Source organism: Zootermopsis nevadensis, unplaced genomic scaffold (genome assembly GCF_977971745.1).
Source record: "Zootermopsis nevadensis isolate Lab colony 2312 unplaced genomic scaffold, Znev_1.0 Znev_ptg000200l, whole genome shotgun sequence".
In the NCBI taxonomy this organism is placed as follows: Eukaryota; Metazoa; Arthropoda; class Insecta; order Blattodea; family Termopsidae; genus Zootermopsis; species Zootermopsis nevadensis.
In genome coordinates, this window is record NW_028259331.1 from 71,046 (window position 1) to 86,832 (window position 15,787).

Sequence of the window (15,787 nt, forward strand, 5' to 3'; positions counted from 1 at the left end):
AATATTTGTTTTGGTGCCTGGGTTTCTTCTAAGTCGTGTATTCATGTGTGAACATTTTAAGAATTTGGATCTTGGAGTTCCACTTTTGTTGTACTGCAGATTGAAGTTTCAATCTGTGTGTCATGAATTGACAGAAAAGTGTGGAACTTTATACATTATAGGAGCCCCTGAAGATTGATTATTATAAATGTGATTGATGTGTTGCAACTGAACTAGCATGGTTCTAGTGCTCAGGGACAAGTTTGCCTCATTTGTAGAGTTTACTGCAATTTTATTTTAAAAGAATATTGACATTACAGGAACCAAAATCTGGGATCATTGAAAAAATATACATAACAAATTTCATGTGCCACTCATCCTTGGAGGTTCGTCTGAACGGAAGAGGTAATTTTGTTTTTGGGAAGAATGGCAGTGGCAAAACTGTGATAGTTTATGCTCTTGTACTTGGTTTGGGAGGTAACCCAAGAGCTATTAAGAGAGGAACCTCTTTGAAAGGTAACATATTGTAACAAGTTGCTAAGGTCATAGGTTTAGTCTTTGCTTATCTAGCTTGAATTTAGTCCAGTCTGAAAAGTCTGAGTGTACAGTCTACACAGGTAATGAACTGAAATTTGTCATCTCTTATCTTCCCTTAAAACTAATTTCCCAGTACATATTATTTATGTTTTTAAATTTCTTTAATCTGATTATATAAAATAATTCATAGTGTGTACATGTGTGAGCTTGGTAACTCAGGGGGCAGAGAAGATCCAGCATATTGTGCGCTGGATATTCTCCTACCATGACTTACCATTCCTGCACTGATGAAAAAAATTATACCATGGTATTTATTGCCAACCCATTAAGTAAATTTTGTAAGATCGTGATGTTTAATATCATCAAGCCCAAATGACTGAATTAGAGAACATGAGAATTGCGAAGGATCCCCTCAGTTAACCTAATACTGAATGAACAGTGGATTTGGTCCAAAACTTTAATTTTATTTCATATGATATTGGAAGGAAGATTAAGTGTGTGTATCAGAATTTTAGAATTGTTCCTGTTTCTTCCAGAATTTATAAAGAAGGGTAAAGTCACTGCTACCATCGAAGTGACATTGAAGAATACTGGTCACCTTAATTACGAGAGAGAACAATATGGTGACCATATAATTGTAAGGAGACGCTTCGATGCAACTGGTCGCGGCACATACGAAATAAAGTCAGAAGAAGGTACTGGGCTTTCTTTCCCTCTGCTTTTCCTTCATCTCATATATTGGATGCTCTCAACAAGAAATTTGTTATCTTTAAACAATTAGTTTTTTATAAATAAAATATGACTTGTCCCCTTCCTGATTGTATATGTGTTTTAAGAGGGCATTTTACCATGCACACTGATTATGTGTAAATGTCTGTTTCGTCATATTTGTTTCAAATATGTTCTATTTTTGGCTGTTTAAAAAGATGCGCAGATTTCAGGCCCATTTTACTGAAATTGCGTAAAAGTGTCATATTAGGCTTCTTCTTTTCTGAGAGTCCTGTTGGTCTTCCTCCATATACAGCATTATATAGGAAGTTTCAGTTTATTTCAACTCGCGTTACTTGATGTATTGAATTAATAACTTGGGTGAAGGTTGATTTACAAGATTTATGTACTGTACTCCATTCAAACTAATAGTCTCGATTGACTCTACTATATTACAAAATTTACAGCTTTTAAATATTGAAGATTTCTGTAAGTGGCACATTGCCTATCCTTTCATCTTCGTTAAATTGGCACCAGGTCCCGACCGTCTCAATGAAATAGTTTGTTTGGAGTAGCAGTTGATCACATTTGGGTCAGTGGGTTACATTACTGTGTATATCATTTCTCACTTGTTTCCTGTTGCAGGTGAAGTAATTTCCAGGAAAAAAGAAGAACTGGACAAAATTGTTTCAGCATTCAACATACAAATTGACAATCCTGTAACAATTCTGAATCGGGAAGATGTCCTGGAATTCCTAAACAGTAGCAGTTCTCAGAAGTACAAATTCTTTATGAAGGCAAGGAAGGTAGGACAAATAAAATGGTCATGTGCAGAGTCGATGTCAAATAAACGAAAGGTCACTACCATTTTAAACTCTAAGAAAGAGTATCTTGTTACATTTTTTGTATTGACGACATGTTTCAATGTGTATTACATCATCATCAGGTCTATCAATTTTAAAAACTGTTGTACATCTTGCGTTGCGTATATTGATTTGTTTGGTTTTAAGTTTTGTCTCTCCTTTAAATTTGGAGGTTGTGCTTGGATGTTTTATATTGGGTTGTAAGTGATGTGTTGTGTGTCCGATATTAAGGGACAGTAGTCTACCGTCTACCGTCCCTTAATATCTAAGAAAGAGGTTGTTATTCTGTTCAAATGTTGATTAATGTTTACAATAGAATGAGTTTTGTTACAACTTTTTTACAATTCAGATGGCTGTCATTTCCTCTTTAAATGATTAAATTGTGTAATGCACTTATTTGCATCTGCGCTGTAGTGAATGCATATCAGACTGAACAGCAGTACCAGTTTTATTTTATTCAGACAAATTTACAATTAACTTGGCTTGAGATCCCATTTTCTGTCTGTTGCCATGTGGGTTTGTAGGTGGGTACCTTTTGTCTTGGAGGAACATACTGGAGGAAATATGTTCTTCCATGACTTTGATACTCACCTGTTCTCTGTGAGAAACTCGAATTTCATCCCCACTTTCTGTTTATCCTTTCAGGAAATACGCCGTTGGTGACGGATTTTGTGGATGTCACTTGCTTTAAAAATTATATTTTTATTTGTTTGTGGTTTATTTTTCGCCACTGTCATTAGCTACTAGTTAAGACTTTATGGCATTAGATGATATATAATGGATGGGAAAGGGTGTGGAGGGAGTGCTATCTTGTCCTCACCTAATTTAAGGTACTGACCCAGGATGTGCCTGGAAGGACTGAGGGAAGTCTCAGGATAATAGGTCTCCAGGCTGAAATTTGAACCAGGGACCTCCTGTGTATAAAGCACATGGTAACTACACTGCTGCAATGGTTGTTTGTTTTATGCTGTGTTTATTCCAGAGAAATTACTACTCATTTACTATTAAAAATTGTAATACTCAGGGGAAGTAAAATAAGGCAGGAAAATTTTGTATTGTATGTAAGGAAGCCAGGGTCCACCAACTGAAGAAGAATAAGATTGTATTTGAATGTTTTCTATTTGTGCAGATTGTAATGTGCAAGCAGCCAGAAATCAGGTGACTTGTCTTCTAGGTTATGGTAGAAATTTACCAACGTTTCGGAGGCATTAAGCGCCTCTGCGATGTAGGCGAGTTTCAACCAGACTACACATTGCAACATTGCATCAACTTCATATTTATCGTGCTTGCTTACATTTTGTTAAATCTTTGTAATAGTATGAGTTACACTTGTAAATTTTGCACTGGAAGTTGCAACATCAAGTTTTGATGTAAGTGAAAGTAATAAACTCGGTGTCATTTGCAATCAATGATTAAGTGCCACTTCAGTGCAACTCCTTTGGTGTGGTACTATTAAATGAGAAATGCACATTTTTTAAAAAATGCTACTTTCATTTGAGTGAGAAATCAGACTTTGGAAGCTGCTGGCAGGGGCACAGTGGTTATGGATCAATTGTTGCTGATTCCAGACAACTGACATCACAGACATTGGACCATCACTGTTACGCTGTGCATACATTTCTTAGCTTGTTAAACATTTGTTAAGTTGTTAAATATGAATTCATGAAGCCGTTGTTGTTAATCCGCAAATATTGGTCTTGTGGGTTGTAAATCCATGTGGATTTGTATGTAAATACCAACATTCCTGAGGAACGTCCTGCTTCCATCTTTAGGGCTGAAAATATCGAGGCAGTATGTTCCTCTGAATTGTTGATATTTGTTACGTGGGTAGTATGAATCCTAGTAACTGTGGCTAATAATTTTTCACTGGATAAGGTGAAAATGCAGCTGTTCAGGTACTCCTGCCCTACCAGGTATTTTGAGTTGCATTTTTGAAGACTGTAGTAGCTGTTGTCTAATTTTATAGGAATTTGAACTGTTTCTTCTGTGGTTATTTAGTTTCTGTTTTGTATGTTTCAGGATCTAGAAAACATGATCGAACCACGTGATATGATTGATTTGCAAGTGAAGTCCCTTTTCGAGAGTTTGCTCCAAGGGTGCGGACGCAAAGTAAGAATCAGAACATTTCTCTAAAACAGTACTTCTCAACTTTTCTGTTTTATGGACAAGTAGTCTCTCTCAAATCCAACGTATTGTCAGACGTGTGGTGGGATGATATTTAATTTTAAGTGAAAAATTAATAGAAGTAAATTACATCGTATGTAGGCAAAAGTGTTTTGGGTTTGATAGTGAAAGCTGAATCAGATGTTTGATGTTTGTGGCCTCTTATGTGTTCTGTTAACTATGTTTTTAATTTGTAATGTGTTTGTGTCTCCTCAGAGACTTTGATTTTGGCAAATGTTGATTGCAGGGTGAAATTAAGATTGATCACCAAAAACAGACGTTGGAAGTGAAAGTGTCGTCTATGAATGACCCTCATGTAGAAGACATCATGCCTACAGGAGATTGTTCATACGCCATTGTTTGTTTAATCATGGCCCTTTGGGAAGCTATTAAGCCACCTTTCTATATCTTGGATGGATTTTATTTCTCTGCGGTAAGAGCAGCAAAGAGTACAATACAGTGAGAAATAGGACTTCGCAAATCCTTTTGTTCTTGTTTCCTGTTACCTAGAAATTAGTTTGTGGTACTTGGTACAGGCATTGTGCCAATTCTGCCTTGAATGATTGTTTGTGGCTTTCATTTTCTCATTCATTTATACCTTCTCGTCTTCATGGATTAAGTATCTTAATGCCTTTATCAGCCTCATCACCTTGCCAGCATCTCCCTGGTTCCCTTGTAACTCTGCCTTGTTTGTTTTAATTCTGCGCTGTATCTGGTCTGCATTCTTCTTCTGTATATGTTACACCTTATCGATTTTTGTACCATATTTTACAATTTATTTGCCCAGTATTTTGCATATTTTCAAATGTGTATGGCCAACAGAATTGTGTGATGATGTTAATGTATTTATTTTGACAGAATCATTGTACATAAATCCCTTCTAGTTTGCTTTTCACTCTGAATTCATGAGTCACAAATTCATAGTTGGAATACATTTCTAACTTTAGCGTGTGACTGTATACACCATATTTTAATTTTAATTTTAATATAGTGATTTCCACAAAGACTGAGGTATCGTAGACATAATCCTCAAATGTGACCTGTGCCATGCATGGTATTCAGAGTAAATTGTATGAGAACTGTAAGCTACGCCGTCACCAGACGACACGTAGAACGAATAAATAGGCCACATGATTTATAGGAAGCAGAGTAGGCTTTGTATAAATGTTATCCTTACATTGGCATTTCATAGGTGATTTTGTAAGTCCTTGTTTTAAGGTTTTTGTTGCTTCTTTAGTTAAATATTTTATATTTCAGGATATGATGAATCATCAAAGGATCATGAATTTACTTTCGAACCATCCCCGACAGAAGACAGACTTCCAGTTTATCTTCCTCACCGCACAACGCGTATCCGCCATTCAGTCCCATGGGGATGTTACAATACACAGGTACTAAATAAACTAAGAGCAAGATAGAATACTAAGCCTCTTCTCTGTATCAACCACGTTCATCTTCAGTGTCTGGTTGGGTTGGAGGGTTCTTGGAATATTTAATCTTTTTTGCTGTTACATTTGGTGAAAAGTTTGAAGTTGGATAGGATGTTGTGTGTGCGCATACGTGTGCCTGCATGTGTGCACATTAATGCTTTATATTGCATAAATTATACTTGCTATTCTGTGAGTGGTAAATCTTTTCCAGCCCCTGCAATGCCATTTTAAGAGTTTTAAAAGTTCGTTGTTTACCGACTAAGTTTGTGTACCTGTTATCATGAAATACAGATTAATAGTTAACTTCTGCAGCATTAAAAGTGTTGCCTTGTCAGTAGGCTCACGAGAATACAATTCTAGTCTGTTTTTTTTTATATTGTGTGCCAGCACTTTCATTTATTAGCTTGCTGTGTGCATGATTTGGTTGTTTAGCTAACAAATAGATAGTTCACATGTTTCTGTTGCTTATTTCGTCAGTAGAATAACACTGCTTAACTATATGACAGTGTTTCCTTTTAATATCATAATATATTATTTTTACTTACAGGATGGATGATCTATGCAGGGGTAATAATACACAGTGAAGAAGAAGGAGCTTGTATCTTGAAGATATCCGTCTTCTGGGTTATTGTGCTGTGTAGTCTGGTCGATGTTTACCGACGTTTCAGAGGTCATACTGTCTCCGTCATCAGGGCGATGAGTATGAAGATTTCTGTCTTCTGGGTTGTTGCGCTGTGTAGTCTGGTCAATGTTAACCAACGCTTCAGAGGTCATACTGCCTCCGTCATCAGGGCGATGAATATGCCAATAGGGTGTGAGGTGCTGGGTTTATAGGCCGGGAAGTGAAAGGTGTAGCCTGCCCCGAGCCAATGGGAGCATTTATGGGATTGGACCAATGGTAGCACGTGGGCGAGAGTGGGAGAGGGAGAGAAAATAGAGAGAGAAAGGTGAGTTTGATTGTATGGATCAGGGCCCTGAAAAGGGCCGTGTTAGTGGTCTGGTTGGTTTTCAGGGCCCTGATCGATACAACCAAACTCACCTTTCTCTCTCTACTTTCTCTACTTTTCTTCATAAACGGATTCCCTTGTTTCATTCTTCAGAAGAAGCTGAAACTGCATGATTGCTTCATTATTGACTTTTCTTTTCTTCTGCTTCAAAGGTATGTTATACTCGTGTAAATCAGCTTCGCCTTTCAGAAAAATTATTATAATTATGACAAATTTCAAATGAGACCTGAGGTTCTCATGACAAGATGTCAGTGTTTGTCTTCTGAGTTTGAATGTCGATTAAACTTGTAAGTAGGTGGACGTGAACACACTGGTAAAAGATACTGCATCTATCATCACTTCACCCTGGAAGATGGAGGACGTACGTCAATCCAAAATGTTACAATCTACTTACAAGCCTCAGTCCAGAAGACGAACATTACATTCGACAAGAAAGTGGTTAACACTCTTATTGTGAGGAAGTTTTGTCATGTGAAAACTAATGACGACACTGGGTTTTGAAATAAACAAACAAACAAACAGAAATGGAAAAAAGAATAATTTTATTGAGTACTTTGGAAAATCTAGAAACATATATCATCAGGAGATGGTAAAGTTGCGTCATATTGTGATATAATAAATATATATTTTAAATCTTGTCCGTCTAATCACAATAAATTCTTATTAAATATTAAAATATTACAATAATTAACACCAAAGTCATATCGAGCATGATGTACATATACAGAACAACATCGAGTATGCTATTAAAATGGAATAAAATCTGGAAAAGAACATCGTTTGATATCTGATAAAAATGTGCGCTAAAATAATATATAGAAATTGTATTTAAGTTATTATTGATTTGAATCTTCATATAATTATATTCACCTGAAGATAGTTCTTTTAGGAACTGAAACATGTCGTGAAAAAATGATGGTCTAATGTAAATCGAATATTTCGATAAAGAACATCATTTGATATATTTTAAATGTTAATTATTGTAATATTTTAATATTTAATAAGAGTTTATTGTGATTAGACGGACAAGATTTAAAATATATAAATATATATGTATCATCAGGTTTTGTAAAAACACAGTAGTCTTGTTTAAACTACAAATTAAATCTAAAATACAAGTGAAGTAGAATCTACTTCACAAATCGGAGGATATACAAACATATTTACAGCTATGAGTGTGACGATGTAATGAAATTATATACAGACTACAGGCATATTTTTTTATTAAATCCTGATTTCTGTTTATTTCTATTAAACCTTACTTCTGTAAATATCTGGAACTGCATGTGGCCCAATTCTCGGACTGTCTTTTTCAGTACAGAAATCTGCTTCCAAATCTTCTCCCAATCCAATAAGGTGCTACAATCTTAGATATTTAATAATTAACCAATATCATCATCAAAATCTCATACAATATATAAAGATACGGAATTCTTCAAGATTTAAGTTAAGTGTTTTTATCTATCGTTCTCTTATAGTCATGTCGACTTATCCAAAGAATTAAATACAAGCATGTTACGATAACAGAAATTAAAATTACTAATATTCGGGTGACAAAATGTGTTCTGCTTTAAAGGATACTATAATTCTATACATGTAAGAGATCTATCACTTAGTCATACATTTCAACGATCTGCTAATACAAAGTAATTCATCCAGATATAATATTGTGCTTCGATGGATATTTTAAAAGAATAAATTAGCTTGAAAACATAAAATTAGAGCTTCCATAAAATTATATGTATATGGAGAGCATCTTTTTTAGTACATTCCCCCCCCCTCCCCGTTCAATTTTTTTCCTTCTGAAATGTGAACCTTTTTGTGAAGATGGGGAACATAAAAGGTGCAGAGATAATCATGTATCACCTCATTTTATTGTATTGATATCTTTTAAGTAAATGCAGTAAATATAGTGGATTTGATAATGCATCATTATATAGACAAATACACATTTCATACTAACCTAACCATATGCTATGTAGGATTTGAGGTTTTTATGGCAGTGAGACTGGGTTGTTTTTTATGAGTAACCTATCGCCCTGATAATGGAGGCAGCAAGGACCTCTGAAACGTCAGTAAACTTCTACCAGACTGCACGGCGCAACAACCCGGAAGACGGCCGTCTTCAAGTATATGCTATATCGTGCCATGTTCAGATCACAATTATAGGAAATGATGCGGAGAATCTTATTATATATGCAGACGTTCTGTGGCATTGTCCCCAGATATATTTGCCAATGGCCTCTCTGCCTGACTGGGGTAAATGCAGGAATTCATGTTTCAGATGGGAGCACAGCAAATAAATCTAAGACCGCGCAAATTGTTCTATTGAATTCGCACATGCTCTTATATAAGTGTTTTTTTTCCAAAACACAACACAACCTTTTCCCTTCACTAGTAGACTGTAATTTGGTTATTAAAGTAATTTAATGGGGGTCCAAGATATGAAAATAAATAAATCTGTTCTGTACTGCCACTTACTCATACACAAACACACACACATCTAATGCCAAACCACCCTCCAAGTATTATCCTGATTGGACATACATACATACATGCATCTTTATTACATTCCATGGATCCATAAGTTAGTCAGATGACAATAGAATGTAGAATAAGTCATAATAATACAATACATGTTATACAAATACAAGTCATATAAATGTCACAAAAATACAAAGGATAAATTACGACTTACTTGTAGACATTAGGAATTCATCGACAGAGTAAAAGGAGTGTGTAATTAAGTATCTCTTCAATGCTGATTTAAATTGTGCCTTTTTATTTACAAGACTTGTGAGATTTGATGGTAGACTGTTGAAAATTTTGATCCCTGCATAATATGCACTCTTCTGAAAACTGGCAATTGGTCTATGAAGCTGATTTTTATTCCTTGTGTTGACGCTGTGTACAGCAGAATTAGTTTGAAAGAGTTCTTGGTTATTTACAATAAAGTTCATTAACGAGAGCTAAGATCTCTAATCTCTTAAATAGACTTCTACATGAATTCCTAGGTTTTACACCAGCCAATAACCTAACAATTTTCTTTTGTAAAGTGAATATCTTTTTGATGTTTGATGAATTTCCCCCCAAAAATTATTCCAAATTTCATTAAATAGTGAAAATATGCAAAATATACTGATCTGAGTGTGTCAGTGTTGCTGACGTGGAACAGAGATCTAACTGCGTAACATGCGCCACTTAACTTAGGTATCAGTTCATCAATATGATTAGTCCAATTTAGGTGATTATCAATTTTCAAACCCAATAATTTTGTGTTTATCGACTCTTGTATATACTTCGCATCATAACCAATACTTGAAGCACATTGTGGTGAGTTATTTGTTATAAATTTTATCTAGATTTAGGGTCAGCTTGTTAGCAGTAAACCATTTACTCATATGAGACAGAACTATGTTTGATGTTGAACAGAAATCATCAAAATTTTTATTTTAAATTATAACGCTTGTGTCATCAGCAAATATTATGGGTTCTGTTGAAGTATTTATTGTTTTTATTATTGGAGGAAGGTCATTTATGTATATTATAAAAAGCAAGGGACCTAAAATTGACCCTTGGGGGACTCCATGTTTTATTGTTCCCCAGTTTGAGAAAAAATTTCGTTTGTTTTTAGGTGCTTTTACTTTGATCTGTTAAATAGGATCTGAACCATTGCGCTGCTATTCCTTGAATGCCATAAAAATGCAATTTATCCAACAAAATTTCATGATTTACACAGTCAAAAGCTTTTGCTAAATCACAGAAAATTCCTCCAACATGCATTTTTTGGTTAACAGATTTTAGAACATTGTCTGTTAGTTTGAAAGCAGCATCTTCAGCGGATACACATTTCCTGAAGCCAAATTGTTCCTGGACTAATATGTTGTTAGCATGCATATGATGACTTAATCTATTGTACATAATCTTCTCAAGCACTTTAGAAAAGGTAGTTAAAAGTGAAATTGGTCTGTAATTTGTCATATTGGTTTTGTCCCCTTTCTTGTACAGTGGTCGTACTACTGATATTTTAAGGTGGTCCTGGAAAATGCCTGTGTATAATGAGTGATTACAAATGTGGGTTAATGGACGACTAATTAGAGCTGAACAAGCCTTCAAAATTTTACTTATTTCATCATAACCTGATGAGTTTTTTGATTTGAGGGAATTTATTACACTTTTCACCTCAGTTTCGGTGGTTGGAATGATATTAGAACCAGAAAAGTTTACAGGAAATGCAGCTTTTAAAGTGGAAACAGCATCTTCTGTCCCTGTTTGATTTAAATTTAAGCTTTCAGTAATTGTTAGAAAAAACTTATTGAAGGCATTAGCCACTGTTCCAGGATCATTTACTTTTTCATTGTTTATTAGAAGAGGTGGCATTTGTTCTGATAAATATATTTTCCCTGTCTCCCTTTTTATTATGTTCCATGTTGTTTTTATTTTATTGTCTGATTTTGCTATAAGTCTACTGTAATGCTGCTTTTTAGCCTCTTTTATATATGTATGTGTTTAACTGATTAAAAGTAAAACTCCATTAAAAGATATAAGTATGGATGTGAGTGAAATTACTGAAAAGGCATTCTGAGATTTTCAGTTTGTATAAATAAGGATAATGTCTTTACAGTAAATTTTACAAGTTATGTAATTCCATTTCATAATATAAGAGGAAATCTACCACCTTGGGTTGACAAGAGCATCAGAGACCCGTTTTAGAGTATGATTATGCTCTGAAACTGCAATTAACTTGTTTGAGTCATGCGCCTGAGCAGCATGCTTACCCTTCTACGTATTGAACACTGTGCAGCTTTGTGAGATCTGACATTTTCACTATGGTAAAGATGACAATATGATGATAGTCATCTGGGTTATGACACCGTGTAAGGCTGAAGGTAGAAACAGTAGTTTTCTCTGAAATCTTGGATTCTACCTATAAATCTACAAGGCATCACAACCCACAACAACATAATCAATGTACAGGTTATACTGAATCATCCTTCTTTATACTTTTCACTTCATCCAGTGTAATTATTATGTTATTTAATGCTGTATAAGTAATACATTGATTTGTTCCATAAAATGATTAATAAAAAGTAATCCCAGTTAAGCCAGAGGTGGCAGTATGATCATCAGCTCATCAAGAAACTTTGGGTAAACTAAATGATTTTTTGTTAGAATATATATTTTGGTAGAAAGCGTATGTGGAATCTGTTTCAGGGATTGATGGTGGAAAATCCAGTTGTGATCTACATTGCAGTCCAGAACTATGATTGGCTGCCACAAATGCAGACTGTCATCCAAAGCAACACTAAGCATCGCATTATCCTTGTAGCTCAGGATACACCACTCAATGGCATTTTGGGTCTCATGAACTGTATCTGCAAGGAGCCAGAGACCAACTTTGTAAGGTTAGAGACTCCTACTTGAACCTTTTTACTGCCAGTGAACAAAGTACCACATGTTAACAAGTTTTCACCTGATTTCTAAGATTTGAACATTTGTGCAATATTTAATCTCTTTGACTTATAAATATTATTTTATGTTTTAAAATAAAATTTCCATCTGAAATGGTGATTTATTTAATGTATTGTTCTTATTTATAAATTCTTGGAACATATGCCAGTTTCACTATTACAATAAAGTCCACAATCAGAATTTTTGTTGAAATAAAACCTGTCTTAAATTTGCATAATTGTTCATGTTTAGATAAAATGTTATAATGTACATTTTTGTCTTGAAGATTAGCTGATTTGAGTTGGTTCACTCTTTTCTTATTCATTTTCAAATATTGCATGTTTGATTGTTTGTCATGTTAAGGGTATAGAGCTATGACTCTGTTATTGTATATCCTGTTCTTGCTGTAGCACCTAAAGTGTGGATTTTTCATTCATAAGTTTTCTGTAGATGAATGTAACTTAGTTTTGTCTGAATCAAAAAGAGAGAATTTTTAATATGTGCTGATTTTTGTCATTCCCCAGTTGCATAAGAGCTTACTTGCTTTTCTGGGAGTGATAGCTGATTTTCTGGCATGAAATTAAAACAAGAGACTTTGTGAATTGGCACTGAAATTATGTAATGAATTTAAAGTTGTAATTGGTTAGTTTAATTTTGTTTAATTCTTTAGATAGGTCAAAATAAATGTTTGTTTGGAAGTGAGTTTAGTGGTTACATACTATGTGGTCCAGCTTTTACAGCATTGTGGTTGAGAGGATGACCTGTAGATTAGCATCCTGAATCAGTAATTGTAAGGATCACAAATGGAAACAGGCACTTCATTGTTATTCATTTAAACTTATCCAGATAAAAAAATTTAATCAGTCAGACCACATGGGAGATGGAGGCTTAGTTGAAATGATAATATTAAAGTTCATCTTATTGGAATAGGATAGGAAGCTGTGAACTGTATTCTTGTGGCTCACAATAAGGACCAGTTGGCAACAAACCTTTGTGTTCCTTGAAAGGCGGGACTTACTTTACTAGCTGAGTGACCATCAGCTTGGAAGAAAGACTCTGTTTCATGGAGTTTCAAAAGGTTGAATTAAATACATGTTCCTTTTGTGTGAAGACAATGAACTTTAATGTTTATTAAACTTATTTAGTAACATTATGATGATAATAAGGAGCCTTAGAATAATTCATATTAGATTCATCAGTTCGAATGACTGCATTATTCATGTCTCAATAAAAGGATATAATTTAAATATATAAGTGAACAAGCAGAAGGTCTACGCCCTCCTGCAAATTTAGTTGTGAGAAATTATCGAGCAGGGAATGTCCGTATTAGGTGTTGAGTGCTGCAAGTGCCATAATGAAGTCTGACGAAGGGAAGTTCGTGTTCGTAAGTACGGTTACCAGTGGGCTTAGTCAGTCAGTGTGCTAAAGAGAGTCGTGCAGTACAATCCCGTGGCGACATATGGAATAATCGTTTAAGAATGCTTCGCGCTAAGTTCATTGTGCAGTATTTTACGAAATCCTACCTGTTTTCATAAATGATGGAAGATTTTTAGGTTATGGAAATGTTTGGTAGTTGGTTTTCTATATGTGATGTTGGTTGGCCTGATTAATTGACGCAGCCCGCGTTTCATCTTATTAGTTTCTGCAAATTTAGTTCCAAGAATTGAATAAACAGGGAAGATGTCGCTGCTGAATCCGCGTGAGGTGTTGAGTGTCTACATGCCAACATGAAGTCTGACGAGTGGAAGTTCGTGTCCGAGACTACGGTTAGCAGTGGACGCTTTCACTCGGTGTCTTGTGTTATAGATAGTCGTGTAGGTATTAAAGATTTGTGTCTGGTTTTGATCTAAGCAGGGTGTGAAACGTCGCTGGGTTCAGTAACAATTCGGGTGACCGAGAGGCAATGTGTGCCAGAATGTAGGCGATCTAGTTACGAAATGTGTGTTATTTGTTTCATAGTGCTTCGTGCTAAGTTGATTGAGCTGTATTTTACGATCCTAGGTGTTGTTCCGTGTGGTTGGTTTCATAAATGATTTTAGGTTATGATTATGTTTGGTAGTTGGTTTCTTATAGGTGACGGTAGGCGTGTTTCGCCTTCATTTGTTTGTAGTTCCTGTCATTTTTAAGGGCTAAGATGTAACTAATGGCGGTTACGGAAGTACTTTCCAGCAACCCCGTTTCTGCTTATGATTTTACAATTTGTGGAGTGGTATTTCAGGCAGCATTTCGTTCGGCAGTGCAGTGGAGTGTGCTAGGTAGGACATCTACTTCAGCCCTTTTGTCGTTAGATGGCAGAGGAGTTCGTCAGGGTGGGCATATAACGATCATCGAATATCGCTAGTTCAGCGGTGGCGGGATGTGTTCGCTGTTTTTTTCGACGTTGCCGTCCCTGCGTATGAGGAGAATGGCGAATTCTGAGGTCGGCGTGATCGTGGGCTGCATTACGAGTCTAGTGCAGATTCACTGTCATATATATATATATATATATATATATATATATATATATATATATATATTGCCATGGCGTGGAAGTTAATTTGATTTTATTAGAATTGATGTGTGTCATCTTTGTGTGAAGGACGTAAAGTGAGAAATATTTTGGTTGCATGGAAGGTCGGTTTAGTTGGCCAGTTGATCATTAATGTGGTGTAGAGTGCCTTCGTAGTAAGAATTAATACTGGTCTCTCAATGCGGATGTTTATTTCGGTCCATGGTTTTGTTTCAGGTAGGCGTGCCTGCAAGCATATGGGATACTATAGACGTTACGCATTTACGAGTCCATCATTACTACAGAGGTAGCAAGACTTTGCACCGGGAGCTGACATGATCATTGTGCATGATGGACACAATTCATCAGGCGATGCGGTTGGGATGATCCACAGACACGTGTTGGCAGCCTCAGTTTTAGTGACTTGCTTGTGGAAATTCAGTAGCTGTTTATTTAAGTTTGTGTAAGAGCCTATCGCAGTGGACAAGGTAGAAGTAATCAGCTAGGGTTACAGGTTGTAATGTTGGTTATGTGGCCACCACACCACGGTCGCACACTTTAGATTCCTAGTGACCAAGTATCACGAGTTAGTAGCATGCCTCACAATGCCACAAGGAAGACCTCAGGCCCTCGTGTGATCTCCTTGCTTTCGGAGGAGGTGTACGGTTATAGATTCAGTGTGAGTGCCTTGTCTGTCTGAAAGAGGAGTTTGAGATCAGGGGATGTGCTTAGTGGCAACTTTCTCGTGAACTGTATCTGTAGTGTGTGGAGTAATATTACCAAGAGATGGCAGACAAAGTTATCTGAATGTCAGTGTTTCAGAAGATCAGTTGTGTGCGTGATGGGGAAGCAGCTTATTTGGAGTTGGAGATGTGAAGAACCAGACAGAATGAGGCACCTGGAGTGTTTGTGACTTGGATAGGAAAGTGCAGTATTCAGGTATGTTAGAGCGTAGAGTTTATTTACATTCCATAGATCCTTCTTAGGACTCAATCAAAGGATGGAGAACAAGTCATTTTCTGCAATATACATAAACCTCAGGACTTCATTCAATATACATAAACTTCTGTATTTTCGACACAATAACAAGTACGTGTTTCACATATCAATGTACATATACTGAGAATTTTAAATAGAAATACAAAAGTGACTTTACATATA

At 35.7% G+C, this 15,787-nt stretch overlaps 1 protein-coding gene across 13 annotated transcripts in view; it reads left to right on the plus strand.

Annotated features, from left to right (window-relative positions):
- The window catches only part of LOC147870785 (structural maintenance of chromosomes protein 6-like), a 28,162-nt gene extending 12,863 nt beyond the window's left edge, over positions 1-15,299 (plus strand). For 8 of the 13 annotated variants that reach the window (XM_087341950.1, XM_087341955.1, XM_087341947.1 and 5 more), the window contains 8 exons: positions 300-495; positions 1,053-1,211; positions 1,870-2,030; positions 4,107-4,196; positions 4,498-4,683; positions 5,508-5,641; positions 6,228-6,247; positions 11,902-12,637. In XM_087341950.1, the coding sequence (XP_087198076.1) occupies positions 300-495; positions 1,053-1,211; positions 1,870-2,030; positions 4,107-4,196; positions 4,498-4,683; positions 5,508-5,641; positions 6,228-6,247; positions 11,902-11,954 (999 nt within the window). In that variant the 3' untranslated portion in view covers positions 11,955-12,637. Of the gene's footprint in view, positions 1-299; positions 496-1,052; positions 1,212-1,869; positions 2,031-4,106; positions 4,197-4,497; positions 4,684-5,507; positions 5,642-6,227; positions 10,021-11,901; positions 12,638-14,867 lie in introns of those variants that run through there. The other 5 variants (XR_015533163.1, XR_015533165.1, XR_015533164.1 and 2 more) reach the window with 5 other exon arrangements.
- Positions 15,300-15,787: the final 488 nt, after the last annotated feature.